The sequence below is a fragment of the Thalassophryne amazonica genome, chromosome 10, assembly GCF_902500255.1.
Source record: "Thalassophryne amazonica chromosome 10, fThaAma1.1, whole genome shotgun sequence".
Lineage (NCBI taxonomy): Eukaryota > Metazoa > Chordata > Actinopteri > Batrachoidiformes > Batrachoididae > Thalassophryne > Thalassophryne amazonica.
This window is the reverse complement of record NC_047112.1, coordinates 39,340,478-39,364,189: the sequence shown is the minus strand read 5'-3', so window position 1 is coordinate 39,364,189 and position 23,712 is coordinate 39,340,478. Positions and strand designations below refer to the sequence as shown.

Here is a 23,712-nt window from a genome sequence, read left to right as displayed (position 1 = left end):
AATAGTCCAGCCTAGAGGAAATAAATGCATGAATTAGTTTTTCAGCATCACTCTGAGACAAGACCTTTCTAATTTTAGAGATATTGTGCACATGTAAAAAAGCAGTCCTACATATTTGCTTAATATGCGCATTGAAGGACAACATATCCTGATCAAAAATGACTCCAAGATTTCTCACAGTATTACTAGAGGTCAGGGTAATGCCATCCAGAGTAAGGATCTGGTTAGACACCATGTTTCTAAGATTTGTGGGGCCAAGTACAATAACTTCAGTTTTATCTGAATTTAAAAGCAGGAAATTAGAGGTCATCCATGTCTTTATGTCTGTAAGACAATCCTGCAGTTTAGCTAATTGGTGTGTGTCCTCTGGCTTCATGGATAGATAAAGCTGGGTAACAATGAAAATTTAAGCAAAGCTTTCTAATAATACTGCCTAAGGGAAGCATGTATAAAGTGAATAAAATTGGTCCTAGCACAGAACCTTGTGGAACTCCATAATTAACCTTAGTCTGTGAAGACGACTCCCCATTTACATGAACAAATTGTAATCTATTAGATAAATATGATTCAAACCACCGCAGTGCAGTGCCTTTAATACCTATGGCATGCTCTAATCTCTGTAATAAAATTTTATGGTCAGCAGTATCAAAAGCAGCAGTGAGGTCTAACAGGACAAGCGCAGAGATGAGTCCACTGTCTGAGGCCATAAGAAGATCATTTGTAACCTTCAATAATGCTGTTTCTGTACTATGATGAATTCTGAAACCTGACTGAAACTCTTCAAATAGACCATTCCTCTGCAGATGATCAGTTAGCTGTTTTACAACTACCCTTTCAAGAATTTTTGAAAGAAAAGGAAGGTTGGAGATTGGCCTATAATTAGCTAAGATAGCTGGATCAAGTGATGGCTTTTTAAGTAATGGTTTAATTACTGCCACCTTAAAAGCCTGTGGTACATAGCCAACTAATAAAGATAGATTGATCATATTTAAGATCGAAGCATTAATTAATGGTAGGGCTTCCTTGAGCAGCCTGGTAGGAATGGGGTCTAATAGACATGTTGATGGTGAACCAAGATTTTGCTCATTTACTAGTGTGCTTGGGGTCATTGTCTTGTTGAAACACCCATTTCAAGGGCATGTCCTCTTCAGCATAAGGCAACATGATCTCTTCAAGTATTTTGACATATCCAAACTGATCCATGATACCTAGTATGCGATATATAAGCCCAACACCATAGTAGGAGAAACATGCTCATATCATGATGCTTGCATCACCATGCTTCACTGTCTTCACTGTGAACTGTGGCTTGAATTCAGAGTTTGGGGGTCGTCTCACAAACTGTCTGTGGCCCTTGGACCCAAAAAGAACAATTTTACTCTTCATCAGTCCACAGAATATTCCTCCATTTCTCTTTAGGCCAGTTGATGTGTTCTTTGGCAAATTGTAACCTCTTCTGCACATGTCTTTTATTTATCAGGGGGACTTTGCGGGGATTCTTGCAAATAAATTAGCTTCACACAGGCGTCTTCTAACTGTCATAGCACTTACAGGTAACTCCAGACTGTCTTTGATCATCCTGGAGCTGATCAATGGGTGAGCCTTTGCGATTCTGGTTATTCTTCTTGTTGTGTGGGCCGCCCGAAGAGGAGGTACTGCTGGCCAACACCAGAGGGCGCTCTGCCTGTAGACGGGCTTCAGGCACCAGAGGGCGCAGTTCGCCGCCAGGGACCCTGACAGCTGTCCTTCATCATCTCCTTCACTGCTCGGTTGGACTTGGTAACCGAGCAGAACGTTATCCTCAATCGGAGGATGGAGGCTCTCACCGCCCAGGTGGAAGCGCACGCGCAGGGCGCTGCTGCGGCACCTCCTCCTGCTGCCCGAGTGCCAGATACAGATATTCCAGTGGCCGTTCCACGAACCCCCCCCCCCCCCCCCCATCCCCTGAAGCATAAATAAGTCCTCCTGAGCCGTATGGAGGCTGTGTCGAGACGTGCGCTGATTTTTTAATGCAGTGTTCGCTCGTCTTTTCACAGCGTCCGGTCATGTACGTGTCTGACGCTAGCAAGGTGGCTTATGTGGTGAATCTGCTTCGAGGAGAGGCACGCGCCTGGGCTACGGCACTTTGGGAGCAGAACTCACGGCTCCTTACTATATATACTGGGTTTGTGCGGGAGTTCAAACTAGTGTTTGATCATCCCAACAGAGGCGAGACTGCTTCGAACGTGCTGCTGTCGATCAGACAGCGGCGTCGGAGCGCAGCCGAATATGCAGTCGACTTCCGCATCGCGGCAGCGAGGTCCAGCTGGAATAACGTTGCGCTCCGCGCCGCCTTCGTAAGCGGACTGTCTCCGGTCCTGAAGGAGCATTTGCTGGCGAAGGATGAGCCGCGGGATTTAGATGGGCTTATTGATCTCGTTATACGGCTAGACAACCGACTAGAAGAACATCACCGGGAGCGATGCGAAGGTCGTGGCCGGGCACGAGCCGTCCCTCTTCCTTCCGGGTCCGAACGGATGTCGTCGTCCTCCTGCTCCACTGCCAGAACCCTCCGTGTGGCGACAGCTCCCCCTGCTGACGAAGCTATGGACACGAGCAGGGCTAAAGTAAAATCAGAAGACAGACACCGGAGGCTGGTCCGTGGGGAGTGTTTTTTCTGCGGCTCGAGTGAGCACATACAGAGAAATTGCCCCAAACGGTCAAACTACAACGCCCGCCCTTAGAGACTGGGCTAAGGCTGGGCCATAACACTCACAAGGGGAAATCCCGCAAATCTGCATGAATCCCAGTTACGATCCTAAGTGGGGATTTAACCCTTCATGCCCCAGCACTGGTGGACACGGGGTCGGAGGGGAATCTGCTGGATAGCAGATGGGCAAAGGAGGTTGGGCTCCCTCTAGTGGCCTTACCGTCACCATTGTCGGTGCGGGCACTAGATGGCACCCTCCTTCCACTAATCACACATCAGACACAGCCAGTGACAATGGTTGTGTCTGGAAATCACAGGGAGGAAATTGTGTTTTATGTAACACCTTCTACCTCCCGAGTGATTCTGGGTTTTCCATGGGTGTTAAAACACAATCCCCGGATTGATTGGCCGTCTGGGGTTGTGACGCAGTGGAGCGAAACCTGCCACCGGGAGTGTTTAGGATCCTCGGTTCCACCTGGTGTGACAGCTAAAGAGGAGGTTTTAGTCCCCCCCAATCTGGCGGCGGTGCCAGCTGAGTACCATGATCTTGCTGACGTCTTCAGCAAAGATCTGGCGCTCACGTTGCCCCCGCACCGTCCGTACGATTGTGCCATTGATTTGATACCGGGCGCTGAGTACCCGTCCAGCAGGCTGTACAACCTCTCACGTCCGGAACGCGAATCAGTGGAGACCTACATCCGGGACTCATTAGCTGCCGGGTTGATCCGGAACTCCACCTCCCCGATGGGTGCTGGTTTCTTTTTTGTGGGCAAGAAGGACGGGGGACTCCGTCCATGCATTGATTACAGATGGCTGAACGAGATCACGGTTCGCCACCGATACCCGTTACCCCTTCTGGATTCGGTGTTCACGCCCCTGCATGGAGCCCAAATATTCACAAAGTTGGATCTTAGAAATGCGTATCACCTGGTTCGGATCCGGAAGGGAGACGAGTGAAAGACGGCGTTTAACACCCCGTTAGGTCATTTTGAGTACCTGGTCATGCCGTTCGGTCTCACCAATGCGCCCGCGACGTTCCAAGCCTTGGTTAATGACGACTTGCGGGACTTCCTGCATCGGTTCGTCTTCGTGTATCTGGACGATATTCTCATCTTCTCCCCGGATCCTGAGACCCATGTCAAGCATGTACGTCAGGTCCTGCAGCGGTTGTTGGAGAACCGGCTGTTTGTGAAGGGCGAGAAGTGTGAGTTCCACTGCACTTCTTTGTCCTTCCTGGGATTTATAATCTCCTCCAACTCCGTCGCCCCTGATCCCGCCAAGGTTGTGGCGGTGAGAGATTGGCCCCAACCAACAAGCCGTAGGAAGCTGCAACAGTTCCTCGGTTTTGCAAACTTCTACCGGAGGTTCATTAAGGGCTACAGTCAGGTTGTTGGCCCCCTGACAGCCCTGACCTCCACTAAAGTCCCCTTCACCTGGTCGGATCGGTGCGAAGCCGCGTTCAAGGAGTTGAAACATCGGTTTTTGACTGCCCCAGTTCTGGTGCAGCCTAACCCTGATCGCCAGTTTATTGTCGAAGTGGATGCCTCTGACTCGGGGATAGGAGCCGTGCTGTCCCAGAGTGGGGAGTCCGATAAGGTACTCCATCCTTGTGCCTACTATTCCCGCAGGTTGACCCCGGCTGAAAGGAACTATGACGTCGGCAATTGGGAACTTCTGGTGGTGAAAGAGGCTCTTGAGGAGTGGAGACACCTTCTGGAGGGAGCCTCGGTTCCCTTCACAGTTTTCACGGACCATCGGAACCTGGAATACATCCGAACCGCCAAGCGTCTGAACTCCAGGCAAGCCCGTTGGTCATTGTTCTTTGGTCGGTTTGACTTCCAGATCACGTATCGCCCCGGGACTAAAAACCAACGGTCCGATGCGCTGTCCCGGGTGCATGAAGAGGAAGTCAGGCCAGAGCTGTCGGATCCACCGGACACCATCATCCCCGAGTCCACTGTCGTCGCAACCCTCACCTGGGACATGGAGAAGACCGTCCGGGAGGCCCTGACACGACACTCGGACCCCGGAGATGGACCTAAGAACCGGCTGTACGTCCCACCGGAGGCCAGGGCTGCGGTCTTGGACTTCTGTCACGGTTCGAAGCTCTCCTGTCACCCAGGGGTGCGTAGAACCGTGGCAGTGGTCCGGCAGCGCTTCTGGTGGGTGTCGATGGAGACCGACGTCCGGGAGTACGTCCAGGCCTGCACCACCTGTGCCAGGGGCAAGGCTGATCATAAGAAGGCCCAAGGACTCCTCCAGCCGCTGCCGGTGCCTCGTCGCCCCTGGTCCCACATAGGCCTGGACTTCGTCACGGGTCTCCCTGCGTCCCAGGGTATGACGACCATCCTGACGATAGTGGACCGGTTCTCCAAGGCAGCCCACTTCGTGGCCCTCCCGAAGCTCCCGACGGCCCAGGAGACTGCAGACCTCCTGGTCCACCATGTCGTGCGTCTGCATGGTATCCCCACAAACGTAGTCTCGTATCGTGGTCCCCAGTTCTCCTCTCAAGTCTGTAGGAGTTTCTGTAGAGAACTGGGGGCCACCGTGAGCCTCTCGTCCGGGTACCACCCTCAAACCAATGGACAGGCAGAGCGGACAAACCAAGACCTGGAGCAAACTCTGCGATGTGTCACCTCTGCACACCCGACGGACTGGAGTCAACACCTGGCCTGGATCGAGTACACCCATAACAGTCAGGTCTCGTCTGCCACCGGCCTCTCCCCCTTTGAGGCGTATTTGGGGTACCAGCCCCCATTGTTTCCAGCCGTGGGGGGAGGAGTTGAGGTCCCCTCGGTCCAGGCCCACCTCAGGAGATGCCGTCGGGTATGGCGCACTGTCCGCTCTGCCCTTCTGACAGCCCGGACGAGGGCTAAGGACCATGCAGACCGCCGGCGTTCCCGGCCCCTGCATACCAGCCCGGGCAGGAGGTTTGGCTGTCAACTAAGGACATCCCTCTGCAGGTGGACTCCCATAAACTGAAGGACAGATACATCGGACCTTTTCCTATCATCAAAGTCCTCAGTCCAGCCGCAGTGAAGCTGGCAACCGCAGCTTCACTGCGGATTCATCCAGTCTTTCACGTGTCCCGGATTAAGCCGTATCACACCTCCACCCTCTGCACTCCCGGACCAGCGCCGCCTCCTGCCCGGATCATCGATGGTGAGCCTGCGTGGACCGTCTGCAGGCTTCTGGACGTCCGTCGACGGGGCCGGGGGTTCCAGTATCTGGTGGACTGGGAGGGGTACGGACCCGAAGAACGCTCCTGGGTGAAACGGAGCTTCATTCTGGACCCGGCCCTCCTGACCGACTTCTACGCCCGACACCCCAACAAGCCTGGTCGGGCGCCAGGAGGCGCCCGTTGAGGGGGGATCCTGTTGTGTGGGCCGCCCGAAGAGGAGGTACTGCTGGCCAACACCAGAGGGCGCTCTGCCTGTAGACGGGCTTCAGGCACCAGAGGGCGCAGTTCGCCACCAGGGACCCTGACAGCTGTCCTTCATCATCTCATCTAGCCATCCATAAAAGCCTGGAGCAGACACCACACCCCTGCCGAGAAATCTTCTGAGGTGCTCAGGTAAACTCTCAGCCGTCTTTGTCTGTTTCAGCTAAGCTTATTGTTGCAACGTACTTTGCTGCTAAGCTCGAAAAGCTGTACTTTATATTCTGAGTTTGCAGACGTTTCAGTACACTTGCAGCTGGTCAGGAGGAGTTGGCGTTTCCACTCCTCAGCTGTTCAGTGAAATCAGGATCTGCACAACTGTGATATTGTGAGAAGTGGGAGGTGGTGTTTTTCTCCCTTCACTATCAGAACTCTGCTGACTGTTTGCTGGGTGCGTGCACACACCCACCCTTGACTGTTTCTGCTTCCTGCCAGCAGTACCCGATCTGACAGCTGGAGACGGTGGTCACCTGGTGACTCGGGACTTGGCGGCTCCGGTGTGTTCCAGATCCGTTGGCGGTGGAAATCGTGTGGGTCCCAACTCTTATCTGGACAGGCGTCTCCTATCCTCGAGCCTGCCCACACAACACCAACTATACTAATTGACTGTAGTATTGAATTGTATCTGTATCCGTTGTGCACATTTCACAACATTAAAAGTGTTATTCTTTATTTCCATTGACCGTTCATTTATGCCCCCTGTTGTGGGTCCGTGTCACTACACTTTCACACAACACTTCTATCCATATTGATGATTGTTTTCCATTTTCTTCCATGCGTCTGTTTTTTTTTTTTTTTTTGGTCCATTTTAAAGCATTGGCGATCATTGTAGATGAACAGCCTATAATTCTTTGCACCTGCGTATAAGTTTTCCCCTCTCAAATCAACTTTTTAATCAAACTACACTGTTCTTCTGAACAATGTCTTGAACGTCCCATTTTCCTCAGGCTTTCAAAGAGAAAAGCATGTTCAACAGGTGCTGGCTTCATCCTTAAATAGGGGATACCTGATTCACACCTGTTTGTTCCACAAAATTGACGAAGTCACTGACTGAATGCCACACTACTATTATTGTGAACACCCCCTTTTCTACTTTTTTTTACTAATAGCCCAATTTCATAGCCTTAAGAGTGTGCATATCATGAATGCTTGGTCTTGTTGGATTTGTGAGAATCTACTGAATCTACTGGTACCTTGTTTCCCATGTAACAATAAGAAATATACTCAAAACCTGGATTAATCTTTTTAGTCACATAGCACTACTATTATTCTGAACACTACTGTACATGTGGGCCAAAGGACGAAAGTCACCTCTTCCTGGATGTCAGTTGATGCTCCGGATACACAAACACACAGAGGCCCCTTGCCTTTTATTATATGGATATCCATCCATCCATTTCTATACCAGCTTACTCCAATTTAGGGTCATTGGGGGTGGAGTCTACGCCAGAAATCATTAGGTGTGAGGCTGGCTACACCCTGGACAGGGCACCAGTCTGTTACAGGGTCACCTGGGTGCACACCTACAGTCAATTTACAGTTTCCACCTAACCTGCATGTCTTTGGATGTGGGAAGAAGCTGGACGGAGCCCACGCAAACATGGGGAGAGCATGCAAACTGTACACAGAAAGGTCATAGAAAGGTCCTGAACCTTCATCCTGTGAGGCAACAGCGTTTGCAAGGTTCCTGTAAACAGAGGCTGTGTGTGTGTGTGTGTGTGTGTGTGTGTGTGTGTGTGTGTGTGTGTGTGTGTGTGTGTGTGTGTGTGTGTGTGTGTGTGTGTGTGTGTGTGTGTGTGTGTGTGTGTAATATATGTGCAGAATGTTCAACAGAATTATGATTAAGACAGTAAGACTGACTCATCTTACATCCGGTGAAAATTTCAGGTTCATAGCCACCTTTTAGACATATATTTACTGAGAAAATTGATGGTGTGTTAATATTTATTTTACCTGCTGTGTCTTGCTTAGAGCTATATATATATATATATATATATATATATATATATATATATATACGAGGTCTGTCAATAAAGTATAGGTCCTTTTTATTTTTTTCAAAAACTATATGTATTTCATTCATATGTTTTTACGTCAGACATGACCCCTTGAACCCTCGTGCGCATGCGTGAGTTTTTCCACGCCTGTCGGTGACGTCATTTGCCTGTCAGCACTCCTTGTGGGAGGAGTCGTCCAGCCCCTCGTCAGAATTCCTTTGTCTGAGAAGTTGCTGAGAGACTGGCGCTTTGTTTGATCAAAATTTTTTCTAAACCTGTGAGACACATCGGAGTAGACACGGTTTGAAAAATTAAGCTGGTTTTCGGTGAAAAGTTTAACGGCTGATGAGAGATTTTGAGGTGATACTGTCGCTTTAAGGACTTCCCACGGAGTGGGCGATTTTAACATCCACACAGATGCTGAGAATGACAGCCTCAACACTGCATTTAATCTATTATTAGACTCAATTGGCTTTGCTCAAAATGTAAATGAGTCCACCCACCACTTTAATCATATCTTAGATCTTGTTCTGACTTATGGTATGGAAATTGAAGACTTAACAGTATTCCCTGAAAACTCCCTTCTGTCTGATCATTTCTTAATAACATTTACATTTACACTGATGGACTACCCAGCAGTGGGGAATAAGTTTCATTACACTAGAAGTCTTTCAGAAAGCACTGTAACTAGGTTTAAGGATATGATTCCTTCTTTATGTTCTCTAATGCCATATACCAACACAGTGCAGAGTAGCTACCTAAACTCTGTAAGTGAGATAGAGTATCTCGTCAGTAGTTTTACATCCTCATTGAAGACAACTTTGGATGCTGTAGCTCCTCTGAAAAAGAGAGCTTTAAATCAGAAGTGCCTGACTCCATGGTATAACTCACAAACTCGCAGCTTAAAGCAGATAACCCGTACGTTGGAGAGGAAATGGCGTCTCACTAATTTAGATCTTCACTTAGCCTGGAAAAAGAGTCTGTTGCTCTATAAAAAAGCCCTCCGTAAAGCTAGGACATCTTACTACTCATCACTAATTGAAGAAAATAAGAACAACCCCAGGTTTCTTTTCAGCACTGTAGCCAGGCTGACAAAGAGTCAGAGCTCTATTGAGCCGAGTATTCCTTTAACTTTAACTAGTAATGACTTCATGACTTTCTTTGCTAATAAAATTTTAACTATTAGAGAAAAAATTACTCATAACCATCCCAAAGAGGTATCGTTATCTTTGGCTGCTTTCAGTGATGCCGGTATTTGGTTAGACTCTTTCTCTCCGATTGTTCTGTCTGAGTTATTTTCATTAGTTACTTCATCCAAACCATCAACATGTCTTTTAGACCCCATTCCTACCAGGCTGCTGAAGGAAGTCCTACCATTATTTAATGCTTCGATCTTAAATATGATCAATCTATCTTTATTAGTTGGCTATGTACCACAGGCTTTTAAGGTGGCAGTAATTAAACCATTACTTAAAAAGCCATCACTTGACCCAGCTATCTTAGCTAATTATAGGCCAATCTCCAACCTTCCTTTTCTCTCAAAAATTCTTGAAAGGGTAGTTGTAAAACAGCTAACTGATCATCTGCAGAGGAATGGTCTATTTGAAGAGTTTCAGTCAGGTTTTAGAATTCATCATAGTACAGAAACAGCATTAGTGAAGGTTACAAATGATCTTCTTATGGCCTCAGACAGTGGACTCATCTCTGTGCTTGTTCTGTTAGACCTCAGTGCTGCTTTTGATACTGTTGACCATAAAATTTTATTACAGAGATTAGAGCATGCCATAGGTATTAAAGGCACTGCGCTGCGTTGGTTTGAATCATATTTATCTAATAGATTACAATTTGTTCATGTAAATGGGGAATCTTCTTCACAGACTAAGCTTAATTATGGAGTTCCACAAGGTTCTGTGCTAGGACCAATTTTATTCACTTTATACATGCTTCCCTTAGGCAGTATTATTAGACGGCATTGCTTAAATTTTCATTGTTACGCAGATGATACCCAGCTTTATCTATCCATGAAGGAGGACAGAGGACACACACCAATTAGCTAAACTGCAGGACTGTCTTACAGACATAAAGACATGGATGACCTCTAATATCCTGCTTTTAAACTCAGATAAAACTGAAGTTATTGTACTTGGCCCCACAAATCTTAGAAACATGGTGTCTAACCAGATCCTTACTCTGGATGGCATTACCCTGACCTCTAGTAATACTGTGAGAAATCTTGGAGTCATTTTTGATCAGGATATGTCATTCAATGCGCATATTAAACAAATATGTAGGACTGCTTTTTTGCATTTACGCAATATCTCTAAAATTAGAAAGGTCTTGTCTCAGAGTGATGCTGAAAAACTAATTCATGCATTTATTTCCTCTAGGCTGGACTATTGTAATTCATTATTATCAGGTTGTCCTAAAAGTTCCCTGAAAAGCCTTCAGTTAATTCAAAATGCTGCAGCTAGAGTACTAACGGGGACTAGAAGGAGAGAGCATATCTCACCCATATTGGCCTCTCTTCATTGGCTTCCTGTTAATTCTAGAATAGAATTTAAAATTCTTCTTCTTACTTATAACGTTTTGAATAATCAGGTCCCATCTTATCTTAGGGACCTCATAGTACCATATCACCCCAATAGAGCGCTTCGCTCTCAGACTGCAGGCTTACTTGTAGTTCCTAGGGTTTGTAAGAGTAGAATGGGAGGCAGAGCCTTCAGCTTTCAGGCTCCTCTCCTGTGGAACCAGCTCCCAATTCAGATCAGGGAGACAGACATCCTCTCTACTTTTAAGATTAGGCTTAAAACTTTCCTTTTTGCTAAAGCTTATAGTTAGGGCTGGATCAGGTGACCCTGAACCATCCCTTAGTTATGCTGCTATAGACTTAGACTGCTGGGGGTGTTGTGTGTTGGGGGGTTTGGCTGGATGTTTTTGTGTTGTTTTCTTTGCTCTCCAGGTGGTATGCAAACTGTTTTTTGTCTGTGGAGAAGGTGCTGGCAGAAGAGTCCTTCACCCTCATCAGCATTATTAGCTGCACCTGTGGAAGATGTTCACGTGCAGGCCTACTGACTCGCAGCACCTGTGGATGATGCTCACGTGTAAACTTAAAGACTTTCAGCTGAAGCAGATAATGAGATGGCGTTCTGCATTTAAGCCATGAGTGGTTCAAGCAGAATTGCCGGGAACTCGACCTTGTGACGTTCGTTTGTGAGACGCTGAGGACCGCGCCAGGGTTTGACACATCATGCCTGTGAAGGAGGACGGGTGAGGGACACATGCTGTCAGCACACATTAGAGGTGATTATTGTCTGAATGATCGTTAATAGTAATTTGGCATTTTGTTACGCAGTATATTTGAACATTGATGAGAATTGTGCAGTTTGCTTCTCACTGCCGTGGCGTACGGACTGATGATCCTCCACCTGTTGTGAGAAGCTGCTCATTTACATAAAGCTTAAATTCAGACCTGAATGTGTTGCTGATAGTGTGTGCCTCTGAAAGATATTTGCTGTAGCTCTGTTGACTTACCTCACCTTTTCCATCCTTCACAGAGTCAGTTTGTCGTGTCCACCTGGGGGGTGTTTGGCGGTGAATCTGAGTCCAGAAGCGCCGAGGCTTCGATCCTTTTGGGCGCTGGAGAGCGCGCCGTCCTTTACTCCGACAGACAAACCAAATATTTATGTTGTACACTAATTATTGCACTGGAGGGGAAATAAAATCGTTTTGTTTGTGGAACTGCTTTCTTTTTATTTACCGCTGGGTTTGGTCAGACGTTGGTCCGCTCCTCAACCTGCGTCTGCACATAACAGTAGTTCCCGGCCATTCCAAAATGGACCCAGCGGCAGAAGCGGTTCCGTTTGCCGAAAGAGTTCAAGAACACTTGGAGAAAATATGGGAGCAATTACATCATCTCGCAAACCAAATTAAACAAACAGATGCCCGCGTTACGGAGCTTGCAGCGCAAGCCGTTCCGCTTCCTGCTGCTCCAGCTGCGGCACCATCGATACCGGTGCAGATAACTCTGTCACCCAGAGATTCGGCTTCCGAACCAATCATTTGTCATCCGGAGCCTTATGCGGGAAACGTTGAAGCCTGTGCTCCGTTTTTGATGCAATGTTCTCTGGTTTTTGCTCAGCGACCGGCTTCCTTCTCTTCTGATGGTAGTCGTGTCTCATATGTGACAAATTTGCTCCGAGGTGACGCTTTAGCTTGGGTCACTGCGTTGTGGAGTAATAACTCTCCATTGTTAGGATCCTTTAAGGATTTCTCTCGGGAGTTCCGCTTGGTTTTTGACCATCCGGTGAAAACAAATACCGTTGCCCAATGGTTGCTGAATCTCAGGCAGGGGAGGCGGAGTGCGGCGGATTACTCCGTGGATTTCCGAATTTTTTCTGCTCAGTCCGGTTGGAATGCCGCAGCTTTAAGAGGAGTGTTTGTAGATGGTTTGAACGATCCATTAAAAGACGAGCTAGCAGTCCGTGATGAACCAAAAGATTTAGATGAACTAATATCTTTGGTGATTCGTCTAGATGATCGGATAAAGGAGCGTGGACGCGAGAGAGGATGGACATCAGAGCGGGTTTTTTCGTCTCGGGGCTTTCCCCGACACAGATCTGGGCTGCCTCTTCTTCGCCCCACTGAGACTCCTCCGACGGGACCTCTGGCTCCTCTTGCGGATGAGCCCATGCAGCTCGGACGAGCTGAAGCCGCCATATTGCCCCGGTCACATAAGCGTCAAGAAAGATATTTGCTGTAGCTCTGTTGACTTACCTCACCTTTTCCATCCTTCACAGAGTCAGTTTGTCGTGTCCACCTGGGGGGTGTTTGGCGGTGAATCTGAGTCCAGAAGCGCCGAGGCTTCGATCCTTTTGGGCGCTGGAGAGCACGCCGTCCTTCACTCCGCCAGACAAACCAAATATTTATGTTGTACACTAATTATTGCACTGGAGGGGAAATAAAATCGTTTTGTTTGTGGAAACGCTTTCTGGTTATTTAGCGCTGGGTTTGGTCAGACGTTGGTCCGCTCCTCAACCTGCGTCTGCACATAACAGGGGGGTTCCCATGATGCACTGAGTGTTTCTTTCTCTTTTTGCTCTGTATGCACCACTCTGCATTTAATCATTAGTGATTGATCTCTGCTCCCCTCCACAGCATGTCTTTTTCCTGGTTGTCTCCCTCAGCCCCAACCAGTCCCAGCAGAAGACTGCCCCTCCCTGAGCCTGGTTCTGCTGGAGGTTTCTTCCTGTTAAAAGGGAGTTTTTTCTTCCCACTGTCGCCAAGTGCTTGCTCACAGGGGGTCGTTTTGACCGTTGGGGTTTTTCCGTAATTATTGTATGGCCTTGCCTTACAATATAAAGCGCCTTGGGGCAACTGTTTGTTGTGATTTGGTGCTATATAAATAAAATTGATTGATTGATTGATTGGTATATGTGGACAATCTTCAATGTTATTATGATGACGACAGTAAGACGGCCTACTAACAGCAGACATGGCTTCAGTGAGCCGTGACATATGGTCAGTACCAACATGCACCTGCACACATCATTGTAGTCACCTGTCCGTCCTGTGGTTTGGGTTACCTCAGCACGGCTGTCAGTCAGCTGAAAGATAAAGAGGCATGTTTTTCTCTGCAGCTTTGTCCCGTGTGGAGATAAGCGTGCATGTTTGCGTGTGTGAGGTTCCTGTAACCAGAGACTCTTTGTTTGTGTCTCAGTGTGAAGCCGCCCTAACCTTTTCATTGTCTCTGATCTCTGCCCGGGCTCCACCTTTAGGATTACTGTCTCAACGGTGGAGTTGCACGTTTTTGTGTGTTTGAATATTTATCGGGACCATCACTCTCTCCATCACATCTCTGTAACAAAATACAGATCGTGTGTCACTTACCGTTGTCAAAGGTTATCTGGGTAAATGTCACAATACACCCATGGGAGTGGCCCTCCGTGCCATCAGGAGTCCCACAACCAGCTATCTTCTGGCTGCTGTTGCAATCAGATGCTGAACAGTTGTTGATGTCTTCTCACGTTAAACCCTTTGGAAGAATCCTGCCTGTTGTACTAACAGAATGGAGATTTACGTGTAAAAACATGTATATTATCGTGTTCTCTACGCAGGCTCATCGCTGTCCCATTAAGCAAACGCTTAGGAGTGAAGGACCAGATTCGGATTCGAGCCGCACCTGTCCCAAAGCTTGAGGCCTTCTACAGACATAGCAACCGTCAACCCTCACAGGTTTCTATTTTTATTCTATCTTCCTTCAGTTTGTTCTAATGTGAAAAATCAATCAATCAATGTCCTTTATTTAACCAGGTAAAAAAACTCATTGAGATTTAAAACCCCTTTTTCAAGAGTGACCTGGCCAAGAGGGCAGCATAAAAGAAATTACAGCAAACACACACACAAAACAACAGCAATCAGAGATGTGTGACTTCCGCCAGTCCAGATCCCGATCACCTCCAAAATCCAATGGAGTCTTCCATGCCCTAATATCTATCCCTGGTGCAAATTTAGTGAGAATCCATGAAGTTGTTTTTGAAGTAATCCTTCAAAGTCTATATAAAGGTAAATCTTGATCCAGAATCCAGATCCGGATCACCTCCAAAATTCAGTGGAGTCTTTCACGCCCTAATATCTAGCTGTAGTGCAAATTTGGTGAGAATCAATGAAGTAGTTTGAACGTAATCTTTCAAAGCATATATAAAGTGAAATCTTGATCCAGAATCCGGATCTGGTTCACCTTCAAAATTTACTGGAGTCTTCCATGGCCTAATATCTATCTGTGTTGAAAATATTGTCAAAATCTGTGCAGTAGTTTTGATGTAATCCTGCTAATAGTAATCCTTCAAAGCCTGTTTAAAGTGAAACTTGATCCAGAATCCAGAACCGGATCTGGATCACCTCTAAAATTCAATGGAGTCTTCCATGGCCTAATATCTATCTGTGGTGAAATTTTTTTTCAAAATCCGTGCAGTAATTTTGATGTAATCCTGCTAACAGATAGACAAACAAATTAATAAATAAATGCATATGATTTTATTACATCCTTAGTGGATGTAAAAATACAGTCACCATTTCACACATTTCAGAAAAACAAGAGTGGAATTTGATTTGATAAACGAGTAGAAAAAGATATCACTTTGCTTTAAGATATTAATTAATTATTTCCAGCTCAATCATTTAGTCTTTTGAATATAAATAAATAAATGCCATTATAGATCTAAGAGTACAGACACATCGTCACATTGCTTATCCAAAATCCAAAGACGAGTGTTATTTTGTTTTTGTTATTTGTTTTTTTGTTTTGTTTTGTTTTTATCAAAGATGGATGACACGCCCCCATTCACTACCATTCTGGGAAAATGAAGCTAAAACTAAGGTAATTTCCAGAGGAATTTGTCTTGGAAAACTAGCATAATTTCTAATCACATACTTTCCAGGATTACATGAGGAGATGGATTCTAACCACTGACCATCATACCTGCTCCACTGGAATCTATCATGTTAGCTAGCCATGTCACTTAATCCACTTTCATTAAAACGCCACTCGGGACTTAACCAAAAACAAGACGCCGTAACACTGGAATGGATTATACCCATATAAGTACCGTATTTTCCGGACTATAAGTCGCACCGGAGTATAAGTCGCACCAGCCACTTTATCCATTATAAAGAAAAATAAACCATAAATAAGTCGCACCGGAGTATAAGTCGCACCAGCCACTTTATCCATTATAAAGAAAAATAAACCATAAATAAGGTCCACTGGACTATAAGTCCCATGGACATACAGGTATGTTAACATGAAAAGTTCAGATGATAATATTGTGTCGGCTACCGTTTTCGGATGCATATTTCACCAGTCGCAACTTGTAATCTGCAGAGTATGATTTTCTTTTTGGTGGCATTTTTTCGGGCCTTCTCCGTTGTCTTGTTATGTTATCAGTAACGTTAAAATTTTTATTTTTCTATGGTAGTCAGAAGTCGCAGGAACAGTCACACAAGCCTCGAGTGCCCTCTCGTGAGCTGCATTTTACCTACGGATATGTTTGTATTTTGCGGACCACATTGCGAGCCGAACCATGCAGCGCCTACCTGCGCAGCTCATGACCGCCCAGCGGTGTCGATCCAGCTCCTTCCAAGTGCAGACGCTAATCCTCCGCCGTCACTCAGTGCTCCCATGCAGCTCTCAGCGTCAACTCTGCTCACACTGATATCCAAGGGTTGAAGCTGTCTTGTTAGCCGTCCCAGAATAAACACCATGTTCGTCTGCTTCAAACGCTTTTCACAATCATCGACGCCAGCTCCTTCCAAGTGCACACGCTAATCCTCCACCGTCGCTCACCCGGTGCTCCCACGCAGCTCTCAGCGTCAACTTAAACACTCTGCTCACATTGATATCCAAGGGTTGAAGCTGTTCTGTTCGCCAAGCCGGAATAACAGCAAGCACCGTGTTCGTCAGCTTCACACGCTGTGGGTGAGGTGAGGAATACGCATCCAAAGTTCTGTTCTCTGATTGGTTATCGCGACCAGCGTGAACTATAGGATGGCCGTCATACTACAGTGCCCATGATGCATTGCATTTCCTTTTCCGGTGGCCATTTTAAAACATAGATCGACTCTGTCACGTAAAATTGTTTTGTTACAGTAAATTAATTGAGATCCTACCGGTATATTTTTCATTTATAAGTCGCACCGGAGTATAGGTCGCACCCCCGGCCAAAACATGTAAAAAAGTGCGACTTATAGTCCGGAAAATACGGTAGTAAGTCCCTTCGGCTGCTCCCTTGTTTGCACTCGGGGTCACCACAGCAAATCCAAGGTGGATCTGCATGTTGAATTGGCACAAGTTTTACACCTGATGCCCTTCCTGACCCAACTCCCCATTACATGGAGAAATGTGGCAGGGGTGGGATTTGAACCCAGAACCTTCTGAACTGAAACCAAGCACATAAACCACTTGGTCACCACCCCTGCTACTGGATTATACCCATATATTCCCTTTAATTAATTTGTGAGCTAACATATACATATTGTTATCTCAAAATTAGGTTAGGATGCCATCTTGGCTTAAATCTGAAGTTGATTGGTGGAGAATTCATGTGTCAACATCTCAACCAAGTTGTTGCACCGACAAAAACACAAAGAAGGAAAATAATACTGGTCATTGATGGAGTAAGATTCCATCACAAAGAACTATATTAGTAAATAAAGTACTTTTATTGATGGTTTTGCCGCAGGAAGCTCCTGCATCTCACAATGTGGGTGTCAGGGGGACAGCCTTGGACTGGTTCCATTCTTACCTTACAGGCCGTTCATTTACTGTCAGGCTGGGGAGTCCACCTCATCTTCTGTTCCTCTGAACTGTGGAGTCCCCCAGGGTTCTATTCTTGGGCCTATTCTCTTCACCCTATACCTTCGCCCGTTAGGTCAGGTGTTTAGAAAACATGGCATATCTTATCATCTTTATGCAGGTGATACTCAAATTTATTTGCCTATTAAGAAGAACTCTAGCAGCCCCCTGACACCCTTGCTTGTGTGCCTGGAAGACGTCAAGGCTTGATTGGCTCAAAATTTTCTTAGCTTAAATGAGAACAAAACCGAGGTGATGGTGTTTGGGCCCAGTGTTGGTTCCACAGTTCGATTAGACCTGGGCCCTCTCAGTCAACACATGAAGCCCACAGTCACCAACCTTGGCGTCATTATGGACTCTGATCTTAAACTGGAGAGGCAGGTCAAGGCGGTTGTTAAATCCAGCTTTTATCAGCTTCGTCTTTTAACCAAAATTTCTGACTTGGAGCGCATCATGCATGCTTTTATTTCTTCACGCCTGGACTACTGCAATTCACTTTTTTATGGAATTAATCAAAATACACTTCACAGATTGCAGTTAGTCCAGAACGCTGCTGCACGCCTCTTAACTGGGAGCAAAAAACATGAACATATTACACCTTATTCTTGCGTCTTTGCGCTGGCTCCCTGTTAATTTTAGAATTGATTTTAAAATTTTATTATTTGTTTTTAAAGTTTTAAATGGACTGGCCCCACAATATATTGTAGACCTCCTCCAAATTTACTCCCCAGCGCGTGCTCTGAGGTCTGAGGGCCAGCTCCAGCTTGTGGTGCCTAGGATGAGACTTAGGACCAGGGGGGACAGGGCCTTCTCTGTGGCTGGGCCCAGACTCTGGAACGCTCTGCCTCTCCACGTTCGAACAGCCCCCACAATGGAGTGTTTTAAGTCTCGTCTGAAGACTCACTTTTATTCTCTGGCTTTTAGCTCTGTATGAGTTGTATGGTCCTCTGTTGTCTTTGGCCTAGTGTTTTATTTATTGTTTTATTGTTTTTATGTTTATTTATTTATTAGTATCTGAGTGGGTTTATTGTTTTGTATAGTTGTATAATCATTTTTATGTGCAGCACTTTAGAAACTGTTCTGTTGTTTAAATGTGCTATATAAATAAAGTGGATTGGATTGGATTGGACAATGGAACAGGCGTGTGTGGCACCAGGCTGTTGTGTACAACTCATCCAAACCGGTGTCGCAGACCGAACGGTCCACCCCTAAAAACTGGTCCACCCTGCCTCCACTGTGCATGCGTCATTTTGGAGCTCAACAGCTTGTCTGAGACAGAGTCTCTTCACCCAAAGTGATCAAATGAATTAATGGGATTATTAAGCAAAACGTCCTCGCGTCAAGCAACCCAGTCCAGTCGAAGATTCAAGCTTCTCTACTACTGGGATTATTAACCTTCAGATGACAAGGTAACTGTTGTGTGGGCCGCTGAAGAGGAGGTACTGCTGGCCCACCACCACCAGAGGGCGCCCTGCCTGGAGTGCGGGCTCCAGGCACCAGAGGGCGCTGCCGCCTCACAGGAGCAGCCGGGATGACAGCTGTCACTTATCACCGACGACAGCTGTCATCAATCACCAGATCTACAGAGGTATATCAGCAAGACGGCATCTCCACCTGATTGCCGAGATATCGCTCTACTAAGGAGGTAATATTCTCAGCTGACTGTGTTTGTTGACAGGAATATCTGTTACTTGTGTGAGTTGGACAGTATTCATTCTGTTCCTTTTTTCGACGAGAGGTGGAGGTGGTTTCCCACCATACGTGTTGCTGGGTGCACACGCACCCATTTCTAACTGTGTTTGCTCCTCGCCAGCAGTACCAGGTCCGACACGCGAAGGCAGTGGCCACCTGGGAGTTCGGGACTTGGCGGCTCCAGTATTCCCGGGGTTCGGTGGAGGAGGAAATCGTGTGGTTCCGGTTCGACTTCGGACTGATGTCTCCTATCTTCGGGCCTGCCCACATGACATCTTGTATTTGACTTCATTCACTATTGTAATCTGTTGTTGTTGTGCATTTTCACAACAGTAAAGTGTTGTATTTGGCTTTATCCATTGTCCGTTCATTTGCGCCCCCTGTTGTGGGTCCGTGCTCCTACACTTTCCCAACAGTAACACCTCTTAAAGCTGGAATACCGGCAATCTTCAATAGATAAAATATAGTCTGAAGTTTAATATATATATAAAATACATCATATTTAGAACCCATTAAAATTTTTTGGGAATTTTTAATTCGTGGGAACATACATAATTTGGGGGAAATCCATAGCGTATTTCGCCCCAGCGGTCAAAACCTGCAGACGTATTCAAGCCGGAAGCACAGACGCACTTAATAACTCAGATAATCAGATAATAACAGACTCAGATAATAACCATAACTGTACACCGTCAGACACCAGTCACCAGCCATCTCACCTGTCCAAAAGCAGCGCTGCAAAATCCTCGTGAGTTTGATCGCCAGTCTTCTGTCACAGTTGCTCCCAACAATCTCTCACCGTTGTTGATATTCTCTTTTTCTCTCGCTCCAAATGACGTCTTTTCTTCGCACTTTCTGTGTATATCGCCGGTCTTCCTCGCTTTCTTCCACTTCTACTGTCTCTCTCCTCCATCTTGCCTTCTCCATGCATCGCAGCTAGCAGTGAAACACCCCCCGCCCCCCAACGTGACCTGTGACGTCACTCTGATGGCGTCCTGGCTTTCGGATTTTTGGCACGTGCCAATAATTCAGAATTTGCTTTGATACGGATGAATTTTAATCATGTTCAGACTAATATTTTGGGAATCCTTTATATTCATACTAACGAACAAAATTACTTTGGTCTCCATCAAAATTCTAACAATCATCTCAATTTCAATATGCTTCCTGGCACTCCAGCTTTAAATCATTCTAAAGTCAGTTTTAAGCTCTGTGACGCTTTAAAATGACCAACGCACACTGAACGCATCAACTAGCAGCTTGTGTAGCTTTGGCACTCTGATCGCTTCCTCCGTCTTTTGTGATGAAATAATGCTGAATATATGTGGAAATGGTTGTTGTACCAAAGCTTCAGATATCTGTTGCTGAGATAGATGATGACTGGAGTGCAGTTTGAAGCAGAAACGAGGTCATAATCGGTCAACCGCGGCTAATGATGCGTGCGCAGTGAAGGCAGGGCGGGCCGATTTTTAGGGGAGACCGATTTTTTTAGGGGGGACCGTTCAGTCGGCGACTCGGGAGTAAATCTAAAGGACTGTAAAAGTCACTTCCCGTCATCATCATGGGCAACAACATAGCCTGTGTCTGTTGGTTACAGTACTTTGCAGAAAGCCACCTGATATCATTTGCATACATTTAGTAACACAAAGGACATGATAAAAAGATGCATGTGGAAAACCGTGTTCAGTACTGACAGCTTCATTTTTGCTGTTTGCGTGTATTGGTTGTGGTTTTGTCAGGGGCAGTTCTAGCTTGTAACACTCCCTGGGTGACCCCCCCCCCTCCCTGGGTGACCCCCCCCCCCCCCCCCCCACACACACACACACACAAACATATACATTTGTCATTTACCCCCCCCCCCCCCCAAAAAAAAACAAACCATCCTTAACCTCTAATATTTGAGATCTAATGTGTGCTAATACAGTTGGATTGAAAACTGCTGTTCTGTACATAAACAATGCATAGACAGAGCAAACAAATAGCAAGTGGCTAACAAGCATGAGATTTGTACTAATTAATGACTCATAAAGTGATGACTTAGCTCCATATATTGCAAAAACAAAATTCACAGTGATCAACTTTATAGTGTTCTGGCATTACTGTTCTGTTACTCTGCAGTGTGAAATGGACTGCATTTATATAGCGCTTTTCCATCTGCATCAGACGCTCAAAGCGCTTTACAATCATGGCTCACATGGCTTTCTTTCTGAACAAGTGAATATTTGCTCTTACAATTTCAAACATGATTCTCCCCAATTTAAAAAAAAAAATGGCCTGTGAGCTTCTGCAACATGGAATTGCCCCAGACACTGACAGCCATGTTTGTACTGATGCATACATTTTACATAATTTCAGAACAAAGAAAAGTCAACAAACAAATACAGTCCATTACTTATCAATTACTTGTGGGCTTTGAATCGAGGCACTATGCATACAAATGCTGCAAATCCTCAATGATTACTCTAAATCTTTTTTTTAAACCCCTTGAATTAAAGCTAACAATGTACACTACACGCAAGCACATCTCGATTGTTTAATTTCAACTCCACCGTGGTGATGTACGGAGTCAGAATTACAAAAATTGTCGCTGTCCACTTTATTGTATCTGATCTGAAATATCATTTACAATACTTTTTCCATGTGATGCGAAGCTGCATACAAAACACTGTATAAATTGTATTATTTTTGTGAATGTTTGTGTTTGTGTGTGCATTCAGAGTGAGGTTGTGAGCCTGGTGAAACAATGTGGACTCCCCCAGAAAAAGATCCAGACCTGGTTCAGACACAGGCGGAACCAGGACCGACCGAGCAACACCAAAAAATTCTGCGAGGCCTCGTGAGTTTGTTGTTGTTGTTGTTGTTGTTGTTGTTTTAAACAGAAAAACTCAGTTTTGCTTTGCTTTCCAATGAACATGAAGTATACTAAATTCCAATATGGGTCAACGGTATAAACAAAACGTCTAACCACTGAATGCTAACATATTCTCGGATGCAAATAAAACATGATAATCCTGTTTAATATTTCTTTATTTTCATATATGTATGTATATATATATATATATATATATATATATATATATACGAGGTCTGTTAGAAAAGTATCCGACCTTACTATTTTTTTCAAAAACCATATGGATTTGAATCACGTGTGATTACATCAGACATGCTTGAACCCTCGTGGGCATGCAAGAGTTTTTTCACGCCTGTCGGTTACGTCATTCGCCTGTGGGCAGTCTTTGAGTGAGGAGTGCTGCTTTGTTTGATAAAAAGTTTTTCAAAAATTGTAAGGCACAACTGAGTGGACACCATTCGATAAATTCAGCTGGTTTTCGGTGAAAATTTTAACGGCTGATGAGAGATTTTGGTCTGTTAGTGTCGCTTTAAGGACGGCCCACGGCGCCTGACGGCGATCTGCGCTCCGAGGCGGCGTCGTCTCGCTGTTTCAAGCTGAAAACTTCCACATTTCAGGCTCTGTTCACCCAGGTCGTCGTCAGAGCACAGAGAAGTTTCAGAAGAGGTCGGCATGAGGAGTTTATGCGGACATTCCACTGTTAAAGGAGATTTTGTAATGAAAGAACGTGCAGGCAGATTCGCATGTCGGGCTGGACCCAACTGCGGGGCGTCACGACAGGAAAAACACCTCCATTGGAAACCTTAACGGACAAGTTGGAACATGCCCAGCTGTTAAACAATTTCTCAGATACTCACTTGTTGAAAGCCATCAAAAGCCGCCTGAATTTTACAAATGGTTTTCAACACGGAGGTGTTTTTCCTGTTGTGGCGGAGACGGCTTTGCGGCGTCGCCACGGAACCGACTCGGCGAATTTGCCCGCATGTTCTTTCATTACAAAATCTCCTTTAACAGTGGAATGTCCGCATAAACTCCTCATGCCAACTTCTTCTGAAACTTCTCTGTTCTCTGACGACGACCTGGGTGAACAGAGCCTTAAATTAGGATGTTTTCAGCTCGAAACAGCCAGACGGACGCCACCTCCGACCGCACCGCGCCGATCCGAGTTGTGAGCTGTCCTTAAAGCAAAAGAAACTCCACAATCTCTCATCAGCTGTTAAACTTTTCACTGAAAACCTGCTGAATTTCTCGAATAGTGTCCACTCGGATATCCCTCACAGGTCCTGAAAAATTTTGATAAAGCAACGCGCGCCATCTCCAGCAGCGTCTCAGACAAAGGATTTCAGCCGAGAGGGCTGGACCAGTGCTCACTCAAAGCCTGCCCACAGGCGAATGACGTCACCGACACGCGTGAAAAAACTCACGCATGCGCACGAGGGTTCAAGCATGTCTGGTGTAATCGCACGTGATTCAAATCCATATAGGTTTTTTTATAAAACTGCCAGTTAGTTTTCTAATAGACCTCGTATATATACAAGTAAACTTGCAGGCCCCTGAAACATCCTTTCTCTCAGACAGGATTACTGTCCTCCACGGTTGTTGAGGGAGCTAGGAAAGCTCCACACACGGTTCTCTCTGAGGTCCAAATACTTTTAAGTGGACAGAATTTTGAGGTTGGATAAACCTACTTTTATT

General features: G+C 45.9%; 1 protein-coding gene across 2 annotated transcripts in view; it reads left to right on the top strand.

Annotated features, from left to right (window-relative positions):
• Positions 1-23,712, top strand: part of LOC117518651 (ceramide synthase 2-like) — a 72,058-nt gene that overhangs the window by 12,286 nt on the left and 36,060 nt on the right. For both annotated transcript variants that reach the window (XM_034179853.1, XM_034179852.1), the window contains exons 3-4: positions 14,239-14,356; positions 21,884-22,002. In XM_034179853.1, the coding sequence (XP_034035744.1) occupies positions 14,239-14,356; positions 21,884-22,002 (237 nt within the window). The remainder of the gene's footprint in view (positions 1-14,238; positions 14,357-21,883; positions 22,003-23,712) is intronic.